The sequence below is a fragment of the Lithobates pipiens genome, unplaced genomic scaffold (genome assembly GCF_037356315.1).
Source record: "Lithobates pipiens isolate NorthernLeopardFrog02 unplaced genomic scaffold, aLitPip1_a1.2 Scaffold_23, whole genome shotgun sequence".
In the NCBI taxonomy this organism is placed as follows: Eukaryota; Metazoa; Chordata; class Amphibia; order Anura; family Ranidae; genus Lithobates; species Lithobates pipiens.
Window position 1 is genome coordinate 50,551,381 of NW_027507785.1, and position 20,301 is coordinate 50,571,681.

Here is a 20,301-nt window from a genome sequence, read left to right on the forward strand (position 1 = left end):
AGGGGGAACCCATGCCGATTTTTTATTTAAAATTTGGCGTGGAGTTCCCCCTCAAGATTCATACCAAACACAGTGCATGGTATTGGCGGGGATCCAAGTCGGATCCCCGTTCATTGAAGTCGGGCGCGTCTCTGACTTCAAGTCGCTGGGCAAAGTCAGATCCAACGAAGGACGAGTGTCGTGTCGCACCAGTGTGAACCCGGCCTTCAAAGGAATCTTGTACCTAAAACTTTCTGATGCCTATTAGTCCGTCATGGATAATCGCTATCGCCAAGTGAGCAGACTGCATGTTGACGGTAAGCGTCTAGTGCTCTTTTCTGCTATTTTCTGCTATAGGATTTTGGTTAGCAATTTTGATGTGTTTGATAGTTTTAGCTGTAATGTTTGCTTTAAATGTATTCATGCACAGAGGTGTAACATTTCCGGGTATTTATTACCTCTCACAGAGATCACAGGACTCCCCCTGACAATGCCTTTGTCTGTTTTTCTCTCCAGAAGAACAGCGCCATCTTTGTTCGGGCATCATCCAGGGTCTTCAACTTTCATTACTCAGATGCCTCATCTGAGCTGTCAGTAAAAGGGTGTGGAGAGCTGAAATTACACTCTGCAGAGCTCAGTGAGGAGATCTCTGAGAGCTGATTGGAGGGAAGGGACACACCTCCCCTCACACAGCACACGGGAACAGAGCTGAGGCTGTCAATTAGCTGGAGGTCCCTCCCCTGTCACCTTTTTTCTCTTGGTGTCAGGAAAACTTGGCAGAAGTGAGTCATACTGATAGCAGAGGAAGGAGACAGCAGACAGAAATTAGGTCCTTAGTTGAGACAAGTACAGACTATAGAGCAGTGGTCTCCTCTGTGGCATTGGGGGGGGGGGGGGGGGCAGGTGAGGCCTTTGCTTGCTTTTATCCGGCCCTCGGGGCACTATTTCATTCACTGATACCGACGAAGGGGCACAATTCCTCCCAATGACACCAACAATGGGGCCTGACCCCTTACCATGATCAGCTGTCAGCTAATGACAACTGAAGAGGAACATCGATCCCGATCGTGAAGGTACCGCCAGTGCCCATCAGCATGACCTACCAGTGCCCACCAGCACCACCCATCAGTGCCCACAGTGTCACCTCACAGTGCCACCTATCAGTGCCATCAGTGCCCACAGTGCCGGCTATAAATTAATCAGTGCGTCATTACAAGTGCTGCCTATCAATACTACCTACCAGTGACCATCAGTGCCACCTATCATTGCCCATCAGTGCCATCTGTCAGTGGCACCCATCAGTGCCACCCATCAGGGCCCATCAGTGCCCTCTTATCAATGCCATTGTATCTGTGCCTATCAGTACCGCCTTATCTGTGCCTATCAGTGTCGCCTTATCTGTGCCAAGCAGTGCGCTTGGAGGTTGGTAAGGGGTGGCGACAAGGGGAAGGAGCTTGGAGGTGTGTAAGGGGTGGAGACAAGGGGATGGCACTTGGAGGTGGGTAAGGGGTGGAATCAAGGGGATGGCGCTTGGAGGTGGGTAAGGGGTGGAATCAAGGGAATGGCGCTTGGAGGTAGGTAAGGGGTGGGGACAAGGGGAGGGTGCTTGGAGATGGGTAAGGGGTAGAAAGAAGGGGATGGCGCTTGGAGGTGGGTAAGGCGTGGAGACAAGGGGAGGGTGCTTGGAGGTGGGTAAGGGGTGGAGACAAGGGGAGGGCGCTTGGAGGTGGGTAAGGGGTGGAGACAAGGGGAAGGCGCTTGGAGGTAGGTAGGAAGCGGAGACAGCAAGTGACACCTATTTGCTGAGAAAAAAAGGCCCGATTGCCACCTACTGGGGTGCCATTCTAAATAGGTTACTGTCAGTTGTAGTTTTAGAACTTTTCAGCTCCGGGAAGGTTTACCCCCCTTCCTGACCAGGCCATTTTTTGCCATACGGCGCTATTTGAACTGACAATATAGTGGTCGTGCGACGCTGTACCCAAATAAAATTGATGCCCTTTTTCTTTTGGTGGTATTTTATCACCTCTGCGGTTTTTATTTTTTGTGCTATTAATAAAAAAAGAGCCACAATTTAAAAAAAAAAATTTTTTTTTTACTTTCTGCTATAAAACATTTCCAATAAAAATATTTAAAAAAATCTAATTTATTCATCAATGTAGGACAATATGTTATTAGATTGTAAGCTCTTCTGAGTGGGTCCCTCTTAATTCTCTTGTATTTTATTGTACTATAACTGTGTTGTCTCATTTTTATTGTAAAGCAACTGCTGGCACAATATAAATCCTGTAAAATAATAATAATAATAATAATATGTATTCTGATAAATGTTTTTGGTAAAACAAAAAATCCCAATAAGCGTGTATTGATTGGTTTGCGCAAAAGTTATTGTGCCTACAAACTATGGGATAGATTTATGGACTTTTTTAAATTATTGTTTTTACTAGTAATGGTGGCGATCTGCGATTTTTAGCGGGACTGCGACATTGCGGCGGACAAATCTGACACTTTATTAGGGACCAGTGACACCAATACAGCGATCAGTGCTAAAAACAAAAAAAAATGCACTTTACTTATGACACTGGCAAGGAAGGGGTTAACATCAGGGACGATCAAAGGGTTTAGTGTGCTCCTAGGGCAGTGATGGGGAACCTTGGTACCCCAGATGTTTTGGAACTACATTTCCCATGATGCTCTGGCACTCTGCAGCGTAGATGTTCAACCATGGGAAATGTAGTTCCAAAACATCTGGGGTGCCAAGGTTCGCCATCACTGTCCTAGGGAGTGCTTTCTAACTGTGGGGGGTGGACTGGATGGAGAAAGACAGAGATCCGTGTTCCTGCTTAGCAGAAACACAAGATCTCTGGCTTTCTTACTAGCAGAACGGCGATCTGCCTTGTTTACATGGGAAGAGCTGGAGTTTGAAAAGGGAAAAGCTGCACAAGGAGCCAACCAGGAGCGTGCTCATAGGAGGAGAGGGCAAAGTGCTGCTGTTTCTCTTTTCACTGTCCACTCACAGGATGGGGCGGGTCCAGAGGTAGTGGGTTGAATGATGCTCGCCATCAGATTGGGGACATCTAGTGGAGGTAAAGAAGTACTGCAGGGTAAAGATCCGATTTAAAAATGAATATTCAACAGCAGTTTTTTTTTTCTTTTAACGATCCATTCATTTTATCTTGTTTTCAACTGGAGATCTGCTTCCAGAACTTTGGAAATAACTTGGACATAGGAAGAGTGTCCCAGGGCCAAAGTGGGTAAAAGTGTATTCAAACAGTTGGCGCTATATAAATCCTGTATAATAATAATCATTTTCTAAATAGTTTACAGACTTTGGGTTGGACCTCAGGGGCTTTAGCGCCCTTCCATAGGTGTGCAGCTTATTGCATTAGGGTGCACCCCCCTACAATCCTCAAACACACACGTCTTTCTATGCAGCCTCAGCTGCACTGGACGGTGAATGAATGGGAAGTGCTCTGTGCTGAGAGGCTTCGTGTTCATTCACAAACTGAAGCATAGCAAACACAGGTTATGAATGGACACATTGAGTGAGCGTGTTCATTTAGAAAAAGAAGGGGCGAGTAATTTACATATTTACTAGCCCCTTCCCCCCCTCGCTCTCCATCCTGAAACATCCCCTGCAGCAGCCGGGGTGAGAGGAGAGGAGAGAAGCCAGCAGCACTGTGGGGTGGGGGGGCTTGAGTGGTATCTCATATAGTGATTATGGAGTGCCCAGGCACACCTGGCACCCCCCCCCCTGCGCATGCCTATGGGTCCTTTGATAATAGATCACACATCATAAAACCAGAGAAGGTAGGGAGAAAATTCTGGATCTCCGAGATTTTGCCTTTTATTCCAAAAACTGGATCACAAAATACAAGCCACAGCAGGGCAGACAGGAAGAACTAATGCGTTTCACACTACAAACAGTGCTTACTCATAGCTATGAGTAAGCACTGTTTGTAGTATGAAACGCATCAGCTCTTCCTGTCCACCCTGCTATGGCTTGTATTTTGTGATCCCGTTTTTTGAATAAAAGGCAAAATTTCTTTCGGAGTGATTCTTCCAGAATTTTCTCCCTACCGTCATTGCTACATGCATTGCTAGCACCTGTGGCTTCTAAAACTGGAGGAGAGGTTTCAGTCTCGGCCGACCTGCCTGGAGCGGTGGTGTTTCTCTCTCTATCATAAATCCAGAGACGGTGAATATTGAAGCAACAGATTTCCAGGCTTCGGGGGACCCCAGAAGTCGGAAGCACCGGCGGGTGGCGATGATTTATAAAAACACGGCACACGTCTGAAAAGAAGAATTTGCTTTTTATTTGGAATCCAGTCAACACATTGGTTCTACACAGGTTTTAGTAGCATATATTAGCATATTGGATCAGACGCTCAAAGTTCCATACACAGTTTTAGCGGTAGTTAATAAGGGGGAACATTACACAGGGTTCAGCCAATCAGCAGCTGGGGGGGGAGGGGGGCGCCAACACTTATGCCAGTTGGAAGTGGCGGTCTTATGCCGTGCTTGTAACAACATACCAATTGGGACCAACATACCATTGCAAGCGTTTTTATGTAAATGGATACCCTGCGTTGTAATCCATATCCATTCACTTGCACAGGACGGCTCCATTAATCGCCAATCAATGGAATCACAATTAAAGTGGAACTTAAACCTCTTTTTTTTTCTATCAGCTTTGTATAGTGTGGGGGGAGAGTTAGCACCTCTGTGCTGTTTTTATTACGCTGTGACGGTTGGAATGGACATCCCCTTTTATAATAATAGCCACCTGGAAAATATGTCTTATGGGTTCACAGACCGCAATTAAATCCATGGAGGAACAGTAGAGGGCGCTGGAACCCTGGAATTTTCCTATTGGTATTAGCATCCAATAGTGTTGCGGTGATGTTTATAGTGGTAATCCGGATTCTGGGCTGGCGGCTTCTACATGCCAAATGGTTCCCAGTTTCCTTGTCTTGCAAAGCAAATACAGTGGAACCTTGGATAACGAGCATAATCCATTCCAGGAGAATGCTTGTAATCCAAAGCACTCGCATATCAAAGCGAGTTTCCCCATAGAAGTCAATGGAAATGAAGATAATTTGTTCCACATTGACTTCTATTGCATGCAATACTGCATGTAGCCAGAGATGGGGGGGGCGCCGGAGAGAATAAAATACTCAGAGACAGCTCAGATGCACTCGGAAAGGCACTGTAACTGAGTATTTCTGAGTGTTTCCGAGTATTTTCGAACTGTTGCCCCCGCACCTCTGGCCAAATGTGGTACGGTACACCACAGAGGCTTGAATCCTGCTTGTTTTGCGAGACAACACTCGCAAACCAAGTCAGGATTTTTTTTTTAATAATTGCTTGTATTTGCAAAACGTTGGTTAACCGCCTTGTTTGCAGTCCAAGGTTCCACTATGGGGTGAACTGAGGATACAATGTATATGGGGTGGACTGAGGATACAATGTATATGGGGTGGACTGAGGATACAATGAATATGGGGTGGATTGAGGATACAATATATATGGGGTGGATTGAGGACACAATGTATATGGGGTGGACTGAGGATACAATGTATATGTATATGAGGTGGATTGAGGACACAATGTATATGAGGTGGATCATTGAGGATACAATGTATATGAGGTGGACTGAGGATACAATGTATATGAGGTGGACTGAGGATACAATGTATATGGGGTGGGCTGAGGATACAATGTATATGAGGTGGACTGAGGATACATTGTATATGGGGTGGACTGAGGATACAATGTATATGAGGTTGACTGAGGATACAATGTATATGGGGTGGACTTAGGGTACAATGTATATGAGGTTGACTGAGGATACAATATATATGGGGTGGACTGAGGATACAATGTATATGAGGTGGACTGAGGATACAATGTATATGGGGTGGACTGAGGATACAATGTATATGAGGTGGACTGAGGACACAATGTATATGAGGTGGATTGAGGACACAATGTATATGGGGTGGATTGAAGACACAATGTATATGAGGTGGATTGAGGACACAATGTATATGGGGTGGACTAAGGATACAATGTATATGGGGTGGACTGAGGACACAATGTATATGAGGTGGATTGAGGACACAATATATATGGGGTGGACTGAGGATACAATGTATATGAGGTTGACTGAGGACACAATGTATATGGGGTGGACTGAGTATACAATGTATATGAGGTGGATTGAGGACACAATGTATATGGGGTGGACTGAGGATACAATGTATATGGGGTGGACTGAGGACACAATGTATATGAGGTGGATTGAGGACACAATGTATATGGGGTGGATTGAAGACACAATGTATATGAGGTGGATTGAGGACACAATGTATATGGGGTGGACTGAGCATACAATGTATATGAGGTGGATTGAGGATACAATGTATATGGGGTGGACTGAGGATACAATGTCTATGAGGTGGACTGAGGATACAATGTATATGGGGTGGATTGAGGACACAATGTATATGAGGTGGACTGAGAATACAATGTATATGGGGTGGACTGAGGATACATTGTATATGGGGTGGACTGAGGATACAATGTATATGAGGTTGACTGAGGATACAATGTATATGGGGTGGACTTAGGGTACAATGTATATGAGGTTGACTAAGGATACAATATATATGGGGTGGACTGAGGATACAATGTATATGAGGTGGACTGAGGATACAATGTATATGAGGTGGACTGAGGATACAATGTCTATGAGGTGGACTGAGGATACAATGTATATGGGGTGGATTGAGGACACAATGTATATGAGGTGGATTGAGGACACAATGTATATGAGGTGGATTAAGGACATAATGTATATGGGGTGGATTGAGGACACAATGTATATGGGATGGATTGAGGACACAATGTATATGGTATATTAACCAAATAAGTGATGGAGCACAGAGTTCATCAGCAGCTGTATACTATATACATTGTACCCTCAATGCAGTCTTGATTCCTATTCTTATGCCCTGATGAAGGAGGCGCATTTTGACCCCCGAAACGCATTGTGTTCCATCTGCTAACACTCAAATAAGTTGGTATCTGGACTATTAATTTATGTTGCAATGCTTCACGATGCTCAGATCCATTTTCACCAAATAAATCCCAAGAGAGGTTCTACTGTTCCCCCCTCTATCCAAAAACTAAAAAGAAAAGAGTTCTATCCGGAGATGCTCAATAGGCAGGCAGCTGAAACTGAGGAATCCAGAACAGGTCCTTCCTAAAGAGGATCTCCAGAACTCATTTTCTATCATTTTCTTTGGGAGGCTGGCCTCTGCTGAAGTGGGAGATCCTGGAGGACTGATATCAGGTAAGTGTTCAGGAGGACTGATATCAGGTAAGTGTTCAGGAGGATTTATATCAGTTAAGTGTTCAGGAGGATTGATATCAGGTAAGTGTTCAGGAAAACTGATATCAGGTAAGTGTTTAGGAGGACTGATATCAGGTAAGTGTTCAGGAGGACTGATATCAGGTAAGTGTTCAGGAGGACTGATATCAGGTAAGTGTTCAGGAGGACTGATATCAGGTCAGTGTTCAAGAGGACTGATATCAGGTCAGTGTTCAAGAGGACTGATATCAGGTAAGTTCAGTTCAGGCAGGTTGGTTCTCTCTAAGGGCGGCCACACACAATAAAACCCTTTAAGCATCAACTGGTACAAGGGGCTACATGATTGGGCAGGCATTGCACGGGGTGTTTAGTCTCGTTCTTGCAGTCCATTGTTGGTAAACCAAAGCCTCAGTTCACTCTGCTGCGACCCCCAATTACCTTGAGATTTCCAGTGCGACTTTCATGCGACATTAGAGTCTATGGGACTCAAAGTTGCATCAAAGTAGCGCAGGAACCTTTTTAAAAAGTCGCTGTGACTTGAGTCGCATTAGTTGCAACGGCCGCCATTGAAATAGTTGTGTTTTCGCTGGTCAAGCAACTTTATGTGTTGCAAGTCAAATGGAAAGTCGCAGCAGTGACTAAATTGTAACATATATGGCCAGTTGGAGACCTTGTCACCAAAGACCAAACATTGAGTTCTCTTAATTTGGAAACTGCTCTCAAGTCTTTTTTTTTATTTTTTTTGGGATGCAGGCTTTTGGCGCTAGGCACAGGCAGCCATGTTGAACAGCGAGCTAACGTAAATGCGTTCCGTTTCATGATATCACTGGCAGTGAACTGATTAAGCCGCGTCAATACCGGTTCAGCTATTTTGTGCTTCAGTTATTTCGGTGATTAGGTCATGAACGTTGGGGCCGCTGCTTCAAGGTGCATCTCTGCAGAGAGGAAGCAGAGGTCAGTCTATGTAAAATACAAAGGCGCGGCTGTTGGCCTTTGAAACATTAGCAGAGAGCGGTGCCGGACTAAGCACAGCACACACCTTTCAATCAATGGGCTTATAATAAAATAGCTATTAACAGTGATAATAGTGGAAATTACAGGATATATAGTTTTCAAAACTGCTATACAAAGGTTATCTGTAAAAGTAGAGAACTCCTTTAAGATCCCATGCCTTGGAAATACAGTCATTGCACAATGCACATTATACATACAAGCTGCAATCAATGAATATATTGTATTGGATCACATGGCGGACAGTGTGGGGTTTCTCTGCGATGGGGTACTTTGCTATGAATGGAAGAGTTTCCCGTCACAAATTAGAGGAAAATCCCAATACAGCAGTTTTTGTAATTCTTCCCGAGAACCAGCAGGTAGTGCTGTTTTTATGGCTTCCTATATAGACAGACCAAGTTAGTCATAGGATGGCAAATCCGACAGCGCTACCAACAGGCCAGTCAGGTGTACAGCAATGTGGGCATCAGACAACATTGCCGCTGTGATGCCAAGTATGGGGCGGATACACTTCTACCTGCTTCTGCAACACGAATTATAGAACTGGAGGTACCAATCTCAAACTAGTAATAATAACTTCAGTTTAGGGGAATGCAAGCTCTTAATTACGATTACTAAATGATACAATTTAGCATACAAAAATACGTCTAACATTCGCAAAATAGACCAAAACGCATGCTTTTTGCCTTACGGAGGACTCCCCAACTGCTAGTTCTGCGGGATAATAACAGGGCAAGACCAAAGTTGCTCTTAAGTGACCTTGGTCTTGCCCTGGGAAATACAGCACACCAAAAAGGCATAGATGCCAACAGGCTAGGATTTCCCGGGACAGTCCTGCATCTTGGACCTCCGTCCCGCTGATACGGTGTCCTGGGCCATGTCCCGGGATCACAGCCTCCAACTTACTTGAGTTACTGCACAAATGCAGTCAATTAAAAAGCTATTAACTATGAAGTTTGGGGCCAAGAGTGGGCAGCCCCTATATAGGGGTTGCCCCTTTATACAGTATATATATATATATATATATATATATATATATATATATATATAAAGTAGGGTCTGGGCAAGGCCAACCCATAGAGTGGGCATGATGGGTGGCCTCTGCATATTTAGAGTCAGGGATCTGGCCAGGACCATCTTCTAAAGTGATTTGGGCATGAAAGTAGTAATGCAGACCATGAGCAGGGTTAATAAGGTAAGTATGGAAAGGATGGGCAAACGTTGCAGAAATGTCTTGCAGCCTAATTTTGGGGGGTGAGTGGGAATCTGCCTCTGGGCCCAGGGGAGTAATACCCAAATACATTTCTGCCAGGGGATGAAAAGTGGTCTAGACTTCTTTATATTCCCACAGCCAGTCAGATTTTTATGGAAAATATTATTTCTTCCTATATAACACATGTTACATTTTTTTTTTCCATCCACAATATCTGAAATTCTTTATGTATATAATAATGCAGTGAGAACATTGGTTTATATTAGCCGTTTTTAATGTATTCCTTTATACGGATGCAATTATGGCCAGACATGCCATGTGGTATTGATTTAACAGCATTTGTTTGGGTGAGTAATAGGTAATATGCATGGTCTGCATTCAAACTACAGATGGAGAGACAAGGACCAGTGCTGGGACAAGGCCACCCAGTGCCCAGGACTGCCTCCCCCCTCCTCTGAGATGTGCATAGAATCTTCCTCCTATGTGGTCTCTGCTTCTGCCAGTCTGATTGTGAATAGCACCAGGCTGTCCAGAGGCAAAGCACAAGGTAGGGCATGCAAGTGATAAGTAGAGCGTGGCTCGCCCCCACAGCCCCCTCCTCCCCCCACATGAAAACACTGCTCCAGGGGCAGCTGCCCCCCTCTTGTCCCAGCTCTGGGGAGGAGCATAAGGCCGCGTACACACGGGCGGACTGTTCGCCCAACTTTGTCCGTCAAACAGTTTCGGCAAACAGTCCGCTCAAAATTAGCATGGACGGACATGGCCACACACGACGAACGAACAGTTTGCTGAAACGGTGCGCGATGATGTGAACGGCACGTACGACGCGACGAAAAATACGACGTCCTATACACTGCATTATAACTTTCGGCGTGTAAATCCTTTCTGAGCATGCGCGGAACTTAGTTTGACGAACAAGCCTACACACGGGCGGACTGTCCGCTCAAACAAAGTTTCAGCGGACAGTTTTACGGAATTTCCGAAAAACTTTGTTCGTCAGACTGTCCGCTGAAACTGTCCGCTGATATCCCACACACGAGCGGACTGTCCGCTGAAACACTGTTCAGCGGACAAAGTTGGGCGAACAGTCCGCCCGTGTGTACGCGGCCTCACACTATTGGGAGGGGATTGGAGATAGGGATTATGGAAATTATCATCATTTCAAATTGAGTACAACAGTGCTCGGAGGATCAAAGAAAGTGAAATCAGGTTGACAGAAATAAAAACAAACTTGTTTTGTACTTTAGAGACTCTTTCTTTTACTTAGGGGTCTAAAAATATGTATATATTTACTGTATATATATATATATATATATATATATATATATATATATTTAAAAAAAAACGAATTTAGGAAAATACATTATGGAGCTCATCGGATTATAAACATAATAGACACATTACGGGGATTTTTGTTGTGGTATACATAGACCCCATATTCAAGTACAAAACTAACCTTTAAAGTTCGTAGCTTTGTCCCTCCCACACAGAGTCTGAATCCGCATTTCCTCTGATGCAGAATAAATAAAAATGTATCTCTAATGCGAGACTCCTCTAACTGGTCATGGCAGGTGGGTGGACCTGGGAATACAGGTGCAAAAATCACTTCACTGGTGTCCTAAAGTGGAGTGAACCTTCAACTGCACCAATTAAAAAGTCTTCATTGTCTTAGCATATGGTAAGAACTTCCAGCATGTTGAAAAAAGGATTCTCTATTATAATTTACAGTGGAGTACAGGAGAGATGAATACTGTTAATGGACTTTATTTCCATGGTCAAAAGTACCACCTGTATCTTCCTGGGATGGATATTAAAAAAAGAAGGGCTGAAATATATATACCATGCTTGGGGAAAATGGAGTCTCAGGGTCCCCTCATTTCTAGTCACATTTTCGGAGTCTGAGGCGTTTATTAAGGGATCTCTGTGGAAAGTCTTGGATCAAAGTTTTGGTTTCGGGCTGACCAAATGCTTAAGCCAGCCTACATCAACCTTTTTACCCCGAGAGGAACCCTTAAAATTATTTTCAGGTCTCTGTGGTCCCTTGCTAAAACCGAATCATTGGAGATTATTGGGAAAAATGCCCCCTATATTGGTGGACAGAATGCCACGCTTACAAAAAGATAATTGGTGCCATCTTGCTGGCTCCGCCAAGTGGCACTAGTACAAAACGATGAGAGCACCACCAGACAGGAGGCCAATAATCCACAGCTCAAGAAACCCCTAACAGCTTCTGTAGGAACCCTAGTTGAGAAAAGCTGGTCTAGGCCTTCGGACATGAAGGCAAACTTTAAAGGGGGCCTGGAGCAATATCTTCTTCAGTATGCACATGTAAGCCCTTTCGGTACTTTTTCCACCCCCAAGAAGACTTTTAATGAAGAATACAGGTCTGCTTTAAGACAAAATATATACATCATGTCACTTTAGCTAACAGAATTTAGTCAAATGCATCTGGACTGTTTTGTTGAAGATGTTTCACTGCTTATCCAAGTAGCCCCCCTCAGTGTCTGAAAAAAATTCTCAGAATTATTAGGCACAAGGTTACCTTAAGGTGTCCAGGCCACACACCACTGTACATGTTTCTTACAATCAAAATAAATTATACTGACACCATTACATGGCCAATCTGACATCTTTACCACCGTAATACATGACACTTGACTGATGTCTTCTGCCCTCAATCCTAGTTTATTCATAGGTTAAACCCTGATTGAGGACTAAACACGCCAAGGTAGGAGTTATGGGAATAAAGAATAAAGAGGTCTGATTGCCCATGTAATGGTGTCAACAAAGTTTATTGTAATTGAAAGAAAAAAGTACAGTGGTGTGAGGCCTGGACCCTTGTTTGAAACTACAGGGAGGAAGAAAAACCCACACTGAGCCTGGCAACTGCAGCTGGTGGCTACCACCTAGTGATCCTGCCATTATTAGCCATTCCTGGCCTAGGGTGATAACAATGCCTTTACTTTTTATCTATAAAGTCAGAGCATTGGCACCCTTGGAATCTACTGTACGTGTCAACGCCAACCCATTCAGCTTGCTTTTTTTTTTTAAACTAAGACAGGCCCCAGCATAAGGACCACCCGCAAGAACTCCCGATGTGGAGCACTTTGGGATCGTCACATCATTTGGCACAGATGTGTACCTGCATTGGATACCACAAAAAAAAAAAAAGTTTGGAAACCACATCGAAAGAACACAAAAATGAAGGAAAGGCCATGATTTCATATGTTTATTCAGAGGCTATACATTATTTCAGAAAGCTTAATGATACTCTAATGTAATCACCATTGGGTCATCCTATGTTTCAAGGCAGAGGTTGAATACCCATTATGGGAATTGGGAATTTTCTTGGACAGTTACCATTTTCCTCAACACATTTGCCAAATTGCCTATTTGGGGTATACTGTAAATCCTACATAAATTTCCCAGTACTAATTAGAAATGAGGGAGCTACATGGCCAAGCCTCGAAATGCCTTCAACATCACCAAACAAATCCAGTTAGATTGGACTTACTTCTACTAGCTACACCATGACCTCGATACATAAACACCTTCACAGATGCTGTATATCTTCTACCTTCCTGCAGGAATCACAAAATGTGCAATATACATGGAATGTTTCAGTGCAAATCCCACCCCCGAGGATTCATTTTGAAAACCAAATGGCAATATTTCTCTGCAGCAATTTTTGTCTTCACTCCCTCCTATCAACCAGTTTCACTCTCCCTGGAATCCTTCATTATTTTTTTACATAATGAAGATGAAGAATGAATTGGAGAAGAGTCACACCATTGTTCTTGGTGTTTTAGCAGTTGTATGGCCTTAGGTATTGTGTAGGGGGTATCTTGTCATAGCACCAAAAGTTGGAATGCTCTAAGGGAGCATACAAACATAAAATTCAAATAGTCAACCATCAGCATGTTTCTTGGCAGGGTTGCCAAATTTTTAGGCAAATCATAATGCCGCTTACACAGGACTGAACTTTTAAACGGACTAGGTCCGACGGTCTTCCCGACGGACTTTCGGTGGAGTTCCGACGGACTTTCCGAACGAACGTACTTGGCCACACACAAGCACCCCAAAGTCCGATGGATTTGAATGTGATGACGTACGACTGGACTATAATAAGGAAGTTCATAGCCAGTAGGCAATAGCTGCCCTAGCGTTGGTTTTCGTCTGTGGGACTAGCATAAAGACCGGACTCGAGTCCGTCGGAAATCATTGAAACATGTTTTATTTCTAGGTCCGTCAGACTTTTGGGAAGAAAAAGTCCACTGGAGCCCATACACGATCGTAATATCCGACGGATTCATTCCGTCGGACCTAGTCGGTCGAAAAGTCTGGTCGTGTCTACGCGGCATAAGAGGTTGAGTGAGGCTGTCCATAAAGTATCAACTGTTTTTTTTTCTGGGTATAGGCCAATCACAGAGATTATATAGCTGAAGCAATTTTAAATATCTATATTTTGCTTTCCAAATGGTGGGGTGTTCTTTGATGGTCATGTTTCATGGGAATGTTGGCCAATGCCAACCTTCCCATGAAGTGCTCTTTTCACGTACCATGGTAAAGTATTCAAATAGTATTACTCAGATGTTGCATACACAGAATTATTATTTTTTTGCAACTAGACAATATCAATGATCATGTCCTAGAAAACACTTTTAAAACATCTGGAAAATTTGGCAAAGATGAACAAAAATGGGATAGTAGCAAGCTTGTTTTCTGGCAAATAGAACTATAGCACCCCTAAAGTTTCAGTTTCTGTATTATAATGATGGCTGTATATTTTGTGGCTTATAAGCACATACATTTCTGTCTAGAGGTTGTGGATCCTTGGGGCCCTTAGAATTCAAGGGCCCTCTGGTGCACAGAAGTCATATTGGCTGTTGTGCTAATTGGTGTCTTTGAAGCCCTTATCTACTGCATAGGAGTGACATGCAATGTTCACAGCCTATGTATTCGGAATATCGATAAGATGTTTAGATATGTCTAGTGCAATGATCTCCAGATGAAGACTTAAAATATCTAGATGTTTGTGCTTTAAGTTGGTTAATGTCTAACAACTTTATTAAAGCGCAAGTGAATCTACGGCGTGCTGGAAACAGACTAATGTGCTTAATTCTAGTTTCTGCAGTTAGCTAAAAGCACCGGTGTACCTTCAACAAGGCACCAAGTTGTTGGAAAAGTGCATGGGCTATGTCCTGGAAAAGGCAACAAGACAGTTGCCACAGGGCCCCAAACATGAAAGGTCTCAGTAAGCACATTTCTATAGTCACTGATCAGAGGTATAAAAGGGTGCAAGCTCCATACTTATATAACCCTGCAATTGAAGGCTTATAGACAACTGTCTGGCAGTATATATTTTGGACACCAGAGGCTGGCCCTAAGTTTCCCATGCATAATCAGACTGCATTATATATTTGTAGATACTAAAATATGGTATTATTATTTAAAAGTGTCAGAGGTCAACCTTATATACTACTGACACCAGAATCTGGCAACATACAATGCAATAAATATCATATTTAGACCTTGCATTCACAATTGCCTTAGGCCATAAATATTACGTAGACAGCCATTGGTACTACAATTCTCTGCATGCTCTGCCAAAAAAAGTCACATAATGTTTTATACAAAATAGCTAAAAATTAGACTAATGCTAAAGTCTCTCCAACATAAGACCCGTCAAGATTTTTCTCTGAATATCCCAGAACCTTCTAATTAAGATCAGCTGACATTGCGCCAAATCCATCCCACCACCCAAGAGTTCACTGACCAAGTTCTGCTGATTTTAATTAGAAAGGAGTAAAAAAGGTCACACACAGTGTTTTATACCCAATGGAGGGTCATATTGGAGGGTGCGAAATCCTTGTGGTAAGCGTACTTAGAATGGCAGAAGTTCCGGAACAGAGTATTTTCCACCTTATGGAGGGTCACGTTGAATGGGTCTTATATCCTGGTGGTAAGTGTAATCAGAAAGGTACAGAGAAGGTCAGGAACTATTTTCTACCTTATGGAGGGTCATGTTGAAGGGTCTTAAATCCTGGAGGTAAGTATATTCAGAAAGGTACAGAGAAGGTCAGGAATGAATGATTTTCTGCCTTATGGAGGGTCATGTTGAAGGGTCTTATATCCCAGAGGTGTGTGTAATAAGAAAGGTTAAGAGACGATCAGGAACGGACTATTTTCTACCTTATGGATCGTCATGCTGAAAGGTGTTATATCCTGGAAGTATGTTCAGAAAGGTATAGATAAGTTCATAAGTTCAGGAATGGACTGTATTCTACCTTATGGAGGGTCATGTTGAAGGGTCTTATATCCTGGTGGTAAGTGTAATCAGAAAGTTATAGAAAAGGTCAGGAACTGACTATTTTCTACCTTATGGAAGATCACCTTGAATGGTTTAATATCCTGAAGGTAAGTATAATCATACAGGTTAAGAGAAGGCCAGGAACTGACTATTTTCTACCTTATGGAGGGTCATCTTGGAGGGTCTTATATCCTGGAGGTAAGTATATTCGGAAAGGTTAATAGAAGACTAGGAACGGACTATTTTCTACCTTATGAAGGGTCATGTTGAAAGAAGGTCCTATATCCTGAAGGTAAGTATATTCAGAAAGTTACAGATAAGGTGAGGAATGGACTATTTTCTACCTTATGGAGGGTCATGTTGAAAGGTCTTATATCCTGGAGGTAAGTATATTTAGAAAGTTACAGAGAGGGTCAGGAACGGACTGTTTTCTACATTATGGAGGGTCATCTTAAGGGGTCTTATATCCCGGAGGTACGCATAATCAGAGAGGTTAAGAGAAGGTCAGGAGCAGAATATCTACTACGTTACAGAAGGTCATGTTAGAGAGTGTGCTATCCCATTGGTGAGTGTAATCAGAAAAGTAGAGAGAAGGCCAGGACCTAAACATTTTTTACCTTATGCTGGCTCACACCGGACAGACTGGGAATTTACAGGAAAAACTGCTGCCAACCACCACGGTGGGAATAATACGGGACCATCCACTAGGATAGCTTTAATTTTGTCCAATATTCTGTTCACTTTAAAAGTGCCAGTCCTTCTTCTGAGTTGGGTTCAACTGGAAATGCAGTATGACTAAAACGTAATGTGCGCCGGTCTAAAACCTCAAGCACATTTTTCAGATACAGGTATCTACACTGTCTTCCATGAACTCCTAATGAGGATATAACCTTATAATATCAGAGAGTATCTACCTGCACTGAACATGTGCACACAGTCCTTTAAGGTTCTTTTATATCCCCAACCACTCAGTTCCAGCCTAGTTTCCAAGAACACAGAGACTGCATGGAGATGTGATCCACCAAAAAGACAAAAAAGCTTAGCTGCACAGATTGTCTGGATCATTAAGTAATTGACTTTTGGATAGCATAGAATGAGGTTAAGAAATGCATAAAGATGGAGTTTTCCCTTAAGTCGGTATTAGCTCACCATCTAGTTTGTCCACTTAGCTCAGATAGAGTTGAATAACACCAATAATGGCAAAGATTTTTGCTCATCTATTTAATGCATGTAAAACATGTTGAACTGGTATGTGGTGTAGACCCTTTCCTTGCCTCCATACATCCTGCATTGTTTGGGTGCTGTAGTCCAAAGCAGCCAACAGCAGTCTGGCTTTTATCAGGCACCATCTAGTCAGGGTCATCCAATATGGAATTTTTTGGTGCTAAATGGACAAGGTTTTTGAAATCTTACGACCCATCCCAACACAAATGGTTAAAAAGCCAAAGTTAAAAAAAAAGTATCCTCTTTAGAAACTTGTTCCAGAACTGCAGTTTCTTCACAAATGTACTCAACGTCATTCATCTTTATCGCCGCAGGGAACAGAATTTCCAGTTAGAAAATTGGCTCAGAGTTTCAATGCTGCAAACCAAATAGGTCCCATGAATATTCTCTACCTGTGGCCCTCAAACAGTTTTTGAATCTTAACTCCTATCATGCACTGCTCTGTACTAACGCCCTGGTCCTGCTATAGTGGAATATTCTGAGGAACGCGCCTGCAAGTTATAATCCTCGCACGCACTACACACAAACATTTTATTGGCGCAACTAAAATCCCAGAGAGCATCGTGGGTAAACGTGAGGACAAAAGCCACTGAGGTAAGATCTAACGGCTTTTTGCACTGTATATTCATACTATATATACACACTGTATACACTTTTTTTTTTTCCAGTGACAGCAAAATAAAAACAAAAAAGAAAACAGCCTTTTCATGGTTTAAGTTCAAGCATAATTCACATTATCCTACATAAATGTCACTACTATATATAGGTATGTATAGATATATTTATAACGGCTAGGCCTCGGGCCTAAACAAGGTTAATGACATGACTAACATTTCGGAGTAATTATGTACAAAGTTACATATTGCTCATAGTAAATGGAGCAGCTGAACCCCTTATAGGGGAAAAGCTCTGGAGTACAGCATAATCGTAAACCACAGGAAATATCCACATCCCGTTAGGAGGCCATATTTGAGCTCCATCAGAGAACAAGATGGTGACCACTGAACATATTGGGATGAAAGTGAGATCTTCAGCCTGATTCCTTTCAAAAAAGATCCACATCTTGAGTCTGCTAGATGAAAGCTTTCAGCAAATGGAGCCAAAAAAAAAACCATCCTCGGGTACAGCCCAGAACTGTAAAATGGAGTTCCACCTTTCACACCTGTTTGATTTAGGAACGCCTGAGATGGAACCAGGAGACATGGAGGCCTAAAACAGAAACAGGACTGGAGATACCCAACCGGGAGTGCAGTTTTAAGGCAATCTGAAGGACACATGAATATGAGAATTTTTCATAGAGAAGGGTTGAGATGAACGGCACATATACAATGCAGACACAGTGGAATGAGATCCTGTTTTAGATGTACGACAATAGAGATCTTTTACCAGGGACATCAACTTATGAGAGGTGATCAAGAGAAGCCTCTAGGACAAGTGAATGAGTTTGATGGGTATAAATTCCACAGAGTGTCCTTCCTTAACACACATACTGGACTTTGTCACAATGGATTCCCACCAAGGCCCAGTAGAGATGGTCACATGGTCCCTGACTTTTCAGAAGAATTGTTGGGAAAGATTTTTTCCGTAGGGGTAAGGGCTGGACTTCCCATCCCAGAACTACTACTGCTGCTAGATCGGTGCTGGACCATCGGCCGGGCCGGCCTTACCGGTGGGGGTCTGAGCTGGGCTCCAGCCAGGCGAGCAGACAACGCTGGCTTGAAAGTGGTCAGCATTTCGGTATTAGAAGAGTTGCTCCTCCGCATGGCAGCATCGGGATCCCGTATCATGATGGTGTGCAGGGGACTTACTGGCTCAGAATTTGGGGTTCCAAGGGTAGGGTTCTTCATAGGTTCTAGAGTGTCTAGGACAACATCTGGTGCTTGTTTAGCGGTATTCTGACGTTCCAGTTCACGTAGCTCATTGAGGGCTGTGCTCATTGTCTTCTCAATGTCCTACAATGGAGACAAAAGTCACAAAATAACAATGAGATTTTTGTAGGTTTTTTGTTAAAGCATAATTTGCAGTATAATACATAAACTTAACTACAATATACTGTATGAGTATGTAAAGTAACCTACCAACTCTACCAAAAACGTATTATTGTTTTGTTTATCAGAGTAGGGAACGGTTAGAATCTGTTTCAGAATTGTATTATAGTCTGAGAAGTCTCCCCTCACTTTCTGTTCTGTTGACTCTAGGTCACAACATGAGACCACATATACCAAGTTAGGATGCAGTAAAAAAAAAAAAAAAAAAAGAAAGAAAAATCGACAAAATTTGACAAAGGATTTTGTCTACTTTGGGGTTAAACTGCTGCATACAGGAGCATTTGGACACTGGCAACAAAAAAATCCATAGGCCAGCCCAGAATAACCCCTTCTCTATCCAGCATGCTTCAGTTTGTTGATTGTAGTACCAAAAGCATAAGTATAAAGACACAGGGAAGGGACCGGTGTCTCCCAATAGACTTCAAGCAAAGAATTTTACGGTAAGTACAAAAATCCTATTTTCTTTCCGAACCATTGATGGATACAGGAATTCAGATACCTTTGGGATGTCCAAAAGTTTCCCAACTAAGATGTGGGCAAACAGCAAAAGCCTCAGTAACAGGCCCACAAAACAGAACTAAATACTACCAGAAGCCCTTGAGCTGCCAGAAGGACCAACATCCAGAGCTGAAACCAGATGAGGTCACGTCCACTACTAGAAAAGAGGATCCGTCACCACAACCAGAAGAAGGACATCTGTTTCTCTAGCCAGGGTAGACAGGATCACCACCAAGCTGTCCCCTAGTGGATAGAAGAACCTGTCAACATGACCAGAGAGAGGACATGGAGAATCGACTTGATGCTCAGACCAGGAAAGAAATGTTCATCACCAAGTGGTCCCCTACTAGATAGGAGAACCTATCAAAAGGACCAGAGGGAGAAAATGGGGAATAAACCTGATGCTCGGACCATGTTAGACAAGGGTGGCACCAAGTAGTCCCCCTACTAGATGGGAGAACCTGTCAACATGTCGAGAGGGAGGACATGGAGAATCAACTTGATGCTCAGACTAAGACTACAAAGTGGTCCCCTACTAGACAGGAGAGCCTAACAACATGACCAGAGGAAGGACATGGGAAATCAACTTTATGCTCAGTCCAGGATAGAATGGTCACCAAGTGGTCCCCTACTAGATAGGAAAACC

The 20,301-nt window shown here is 43.1% G+C and overlaps 1 protein-coding gene across 3 annotated transcripts in view; it reads right to left on the reverse strand.

Moving 5' to 3' along the window:
• Nucleotides 1–4,270: 4,270 nt before the first annotated feature.
• SRGAP3 (SLIT-ROBO Rho GTPase activating protein 3) overlaps nucleotides 4,271–20,301 on the reverse strand; it is a 176,996-nt gene continuing 160,965 nt past the window's right edge. For all 3 annotated transcript variants that reach the window (XM_077451578.1, XM_077451580.1, XM_077451577.1), the window contains exon 22: nucleotides 4,271–19,061. In XM_077451578.1, coding sequence (XP_077307704.1) covers nucleotides 18,645–19,061 — 417 coding nt within the window. In that variant the 3' untranslated portion in view covers nucleotides 4,271–18,644. The remainder of the gene's footprint in view (nucleotides 19,062–20,301) is intronic.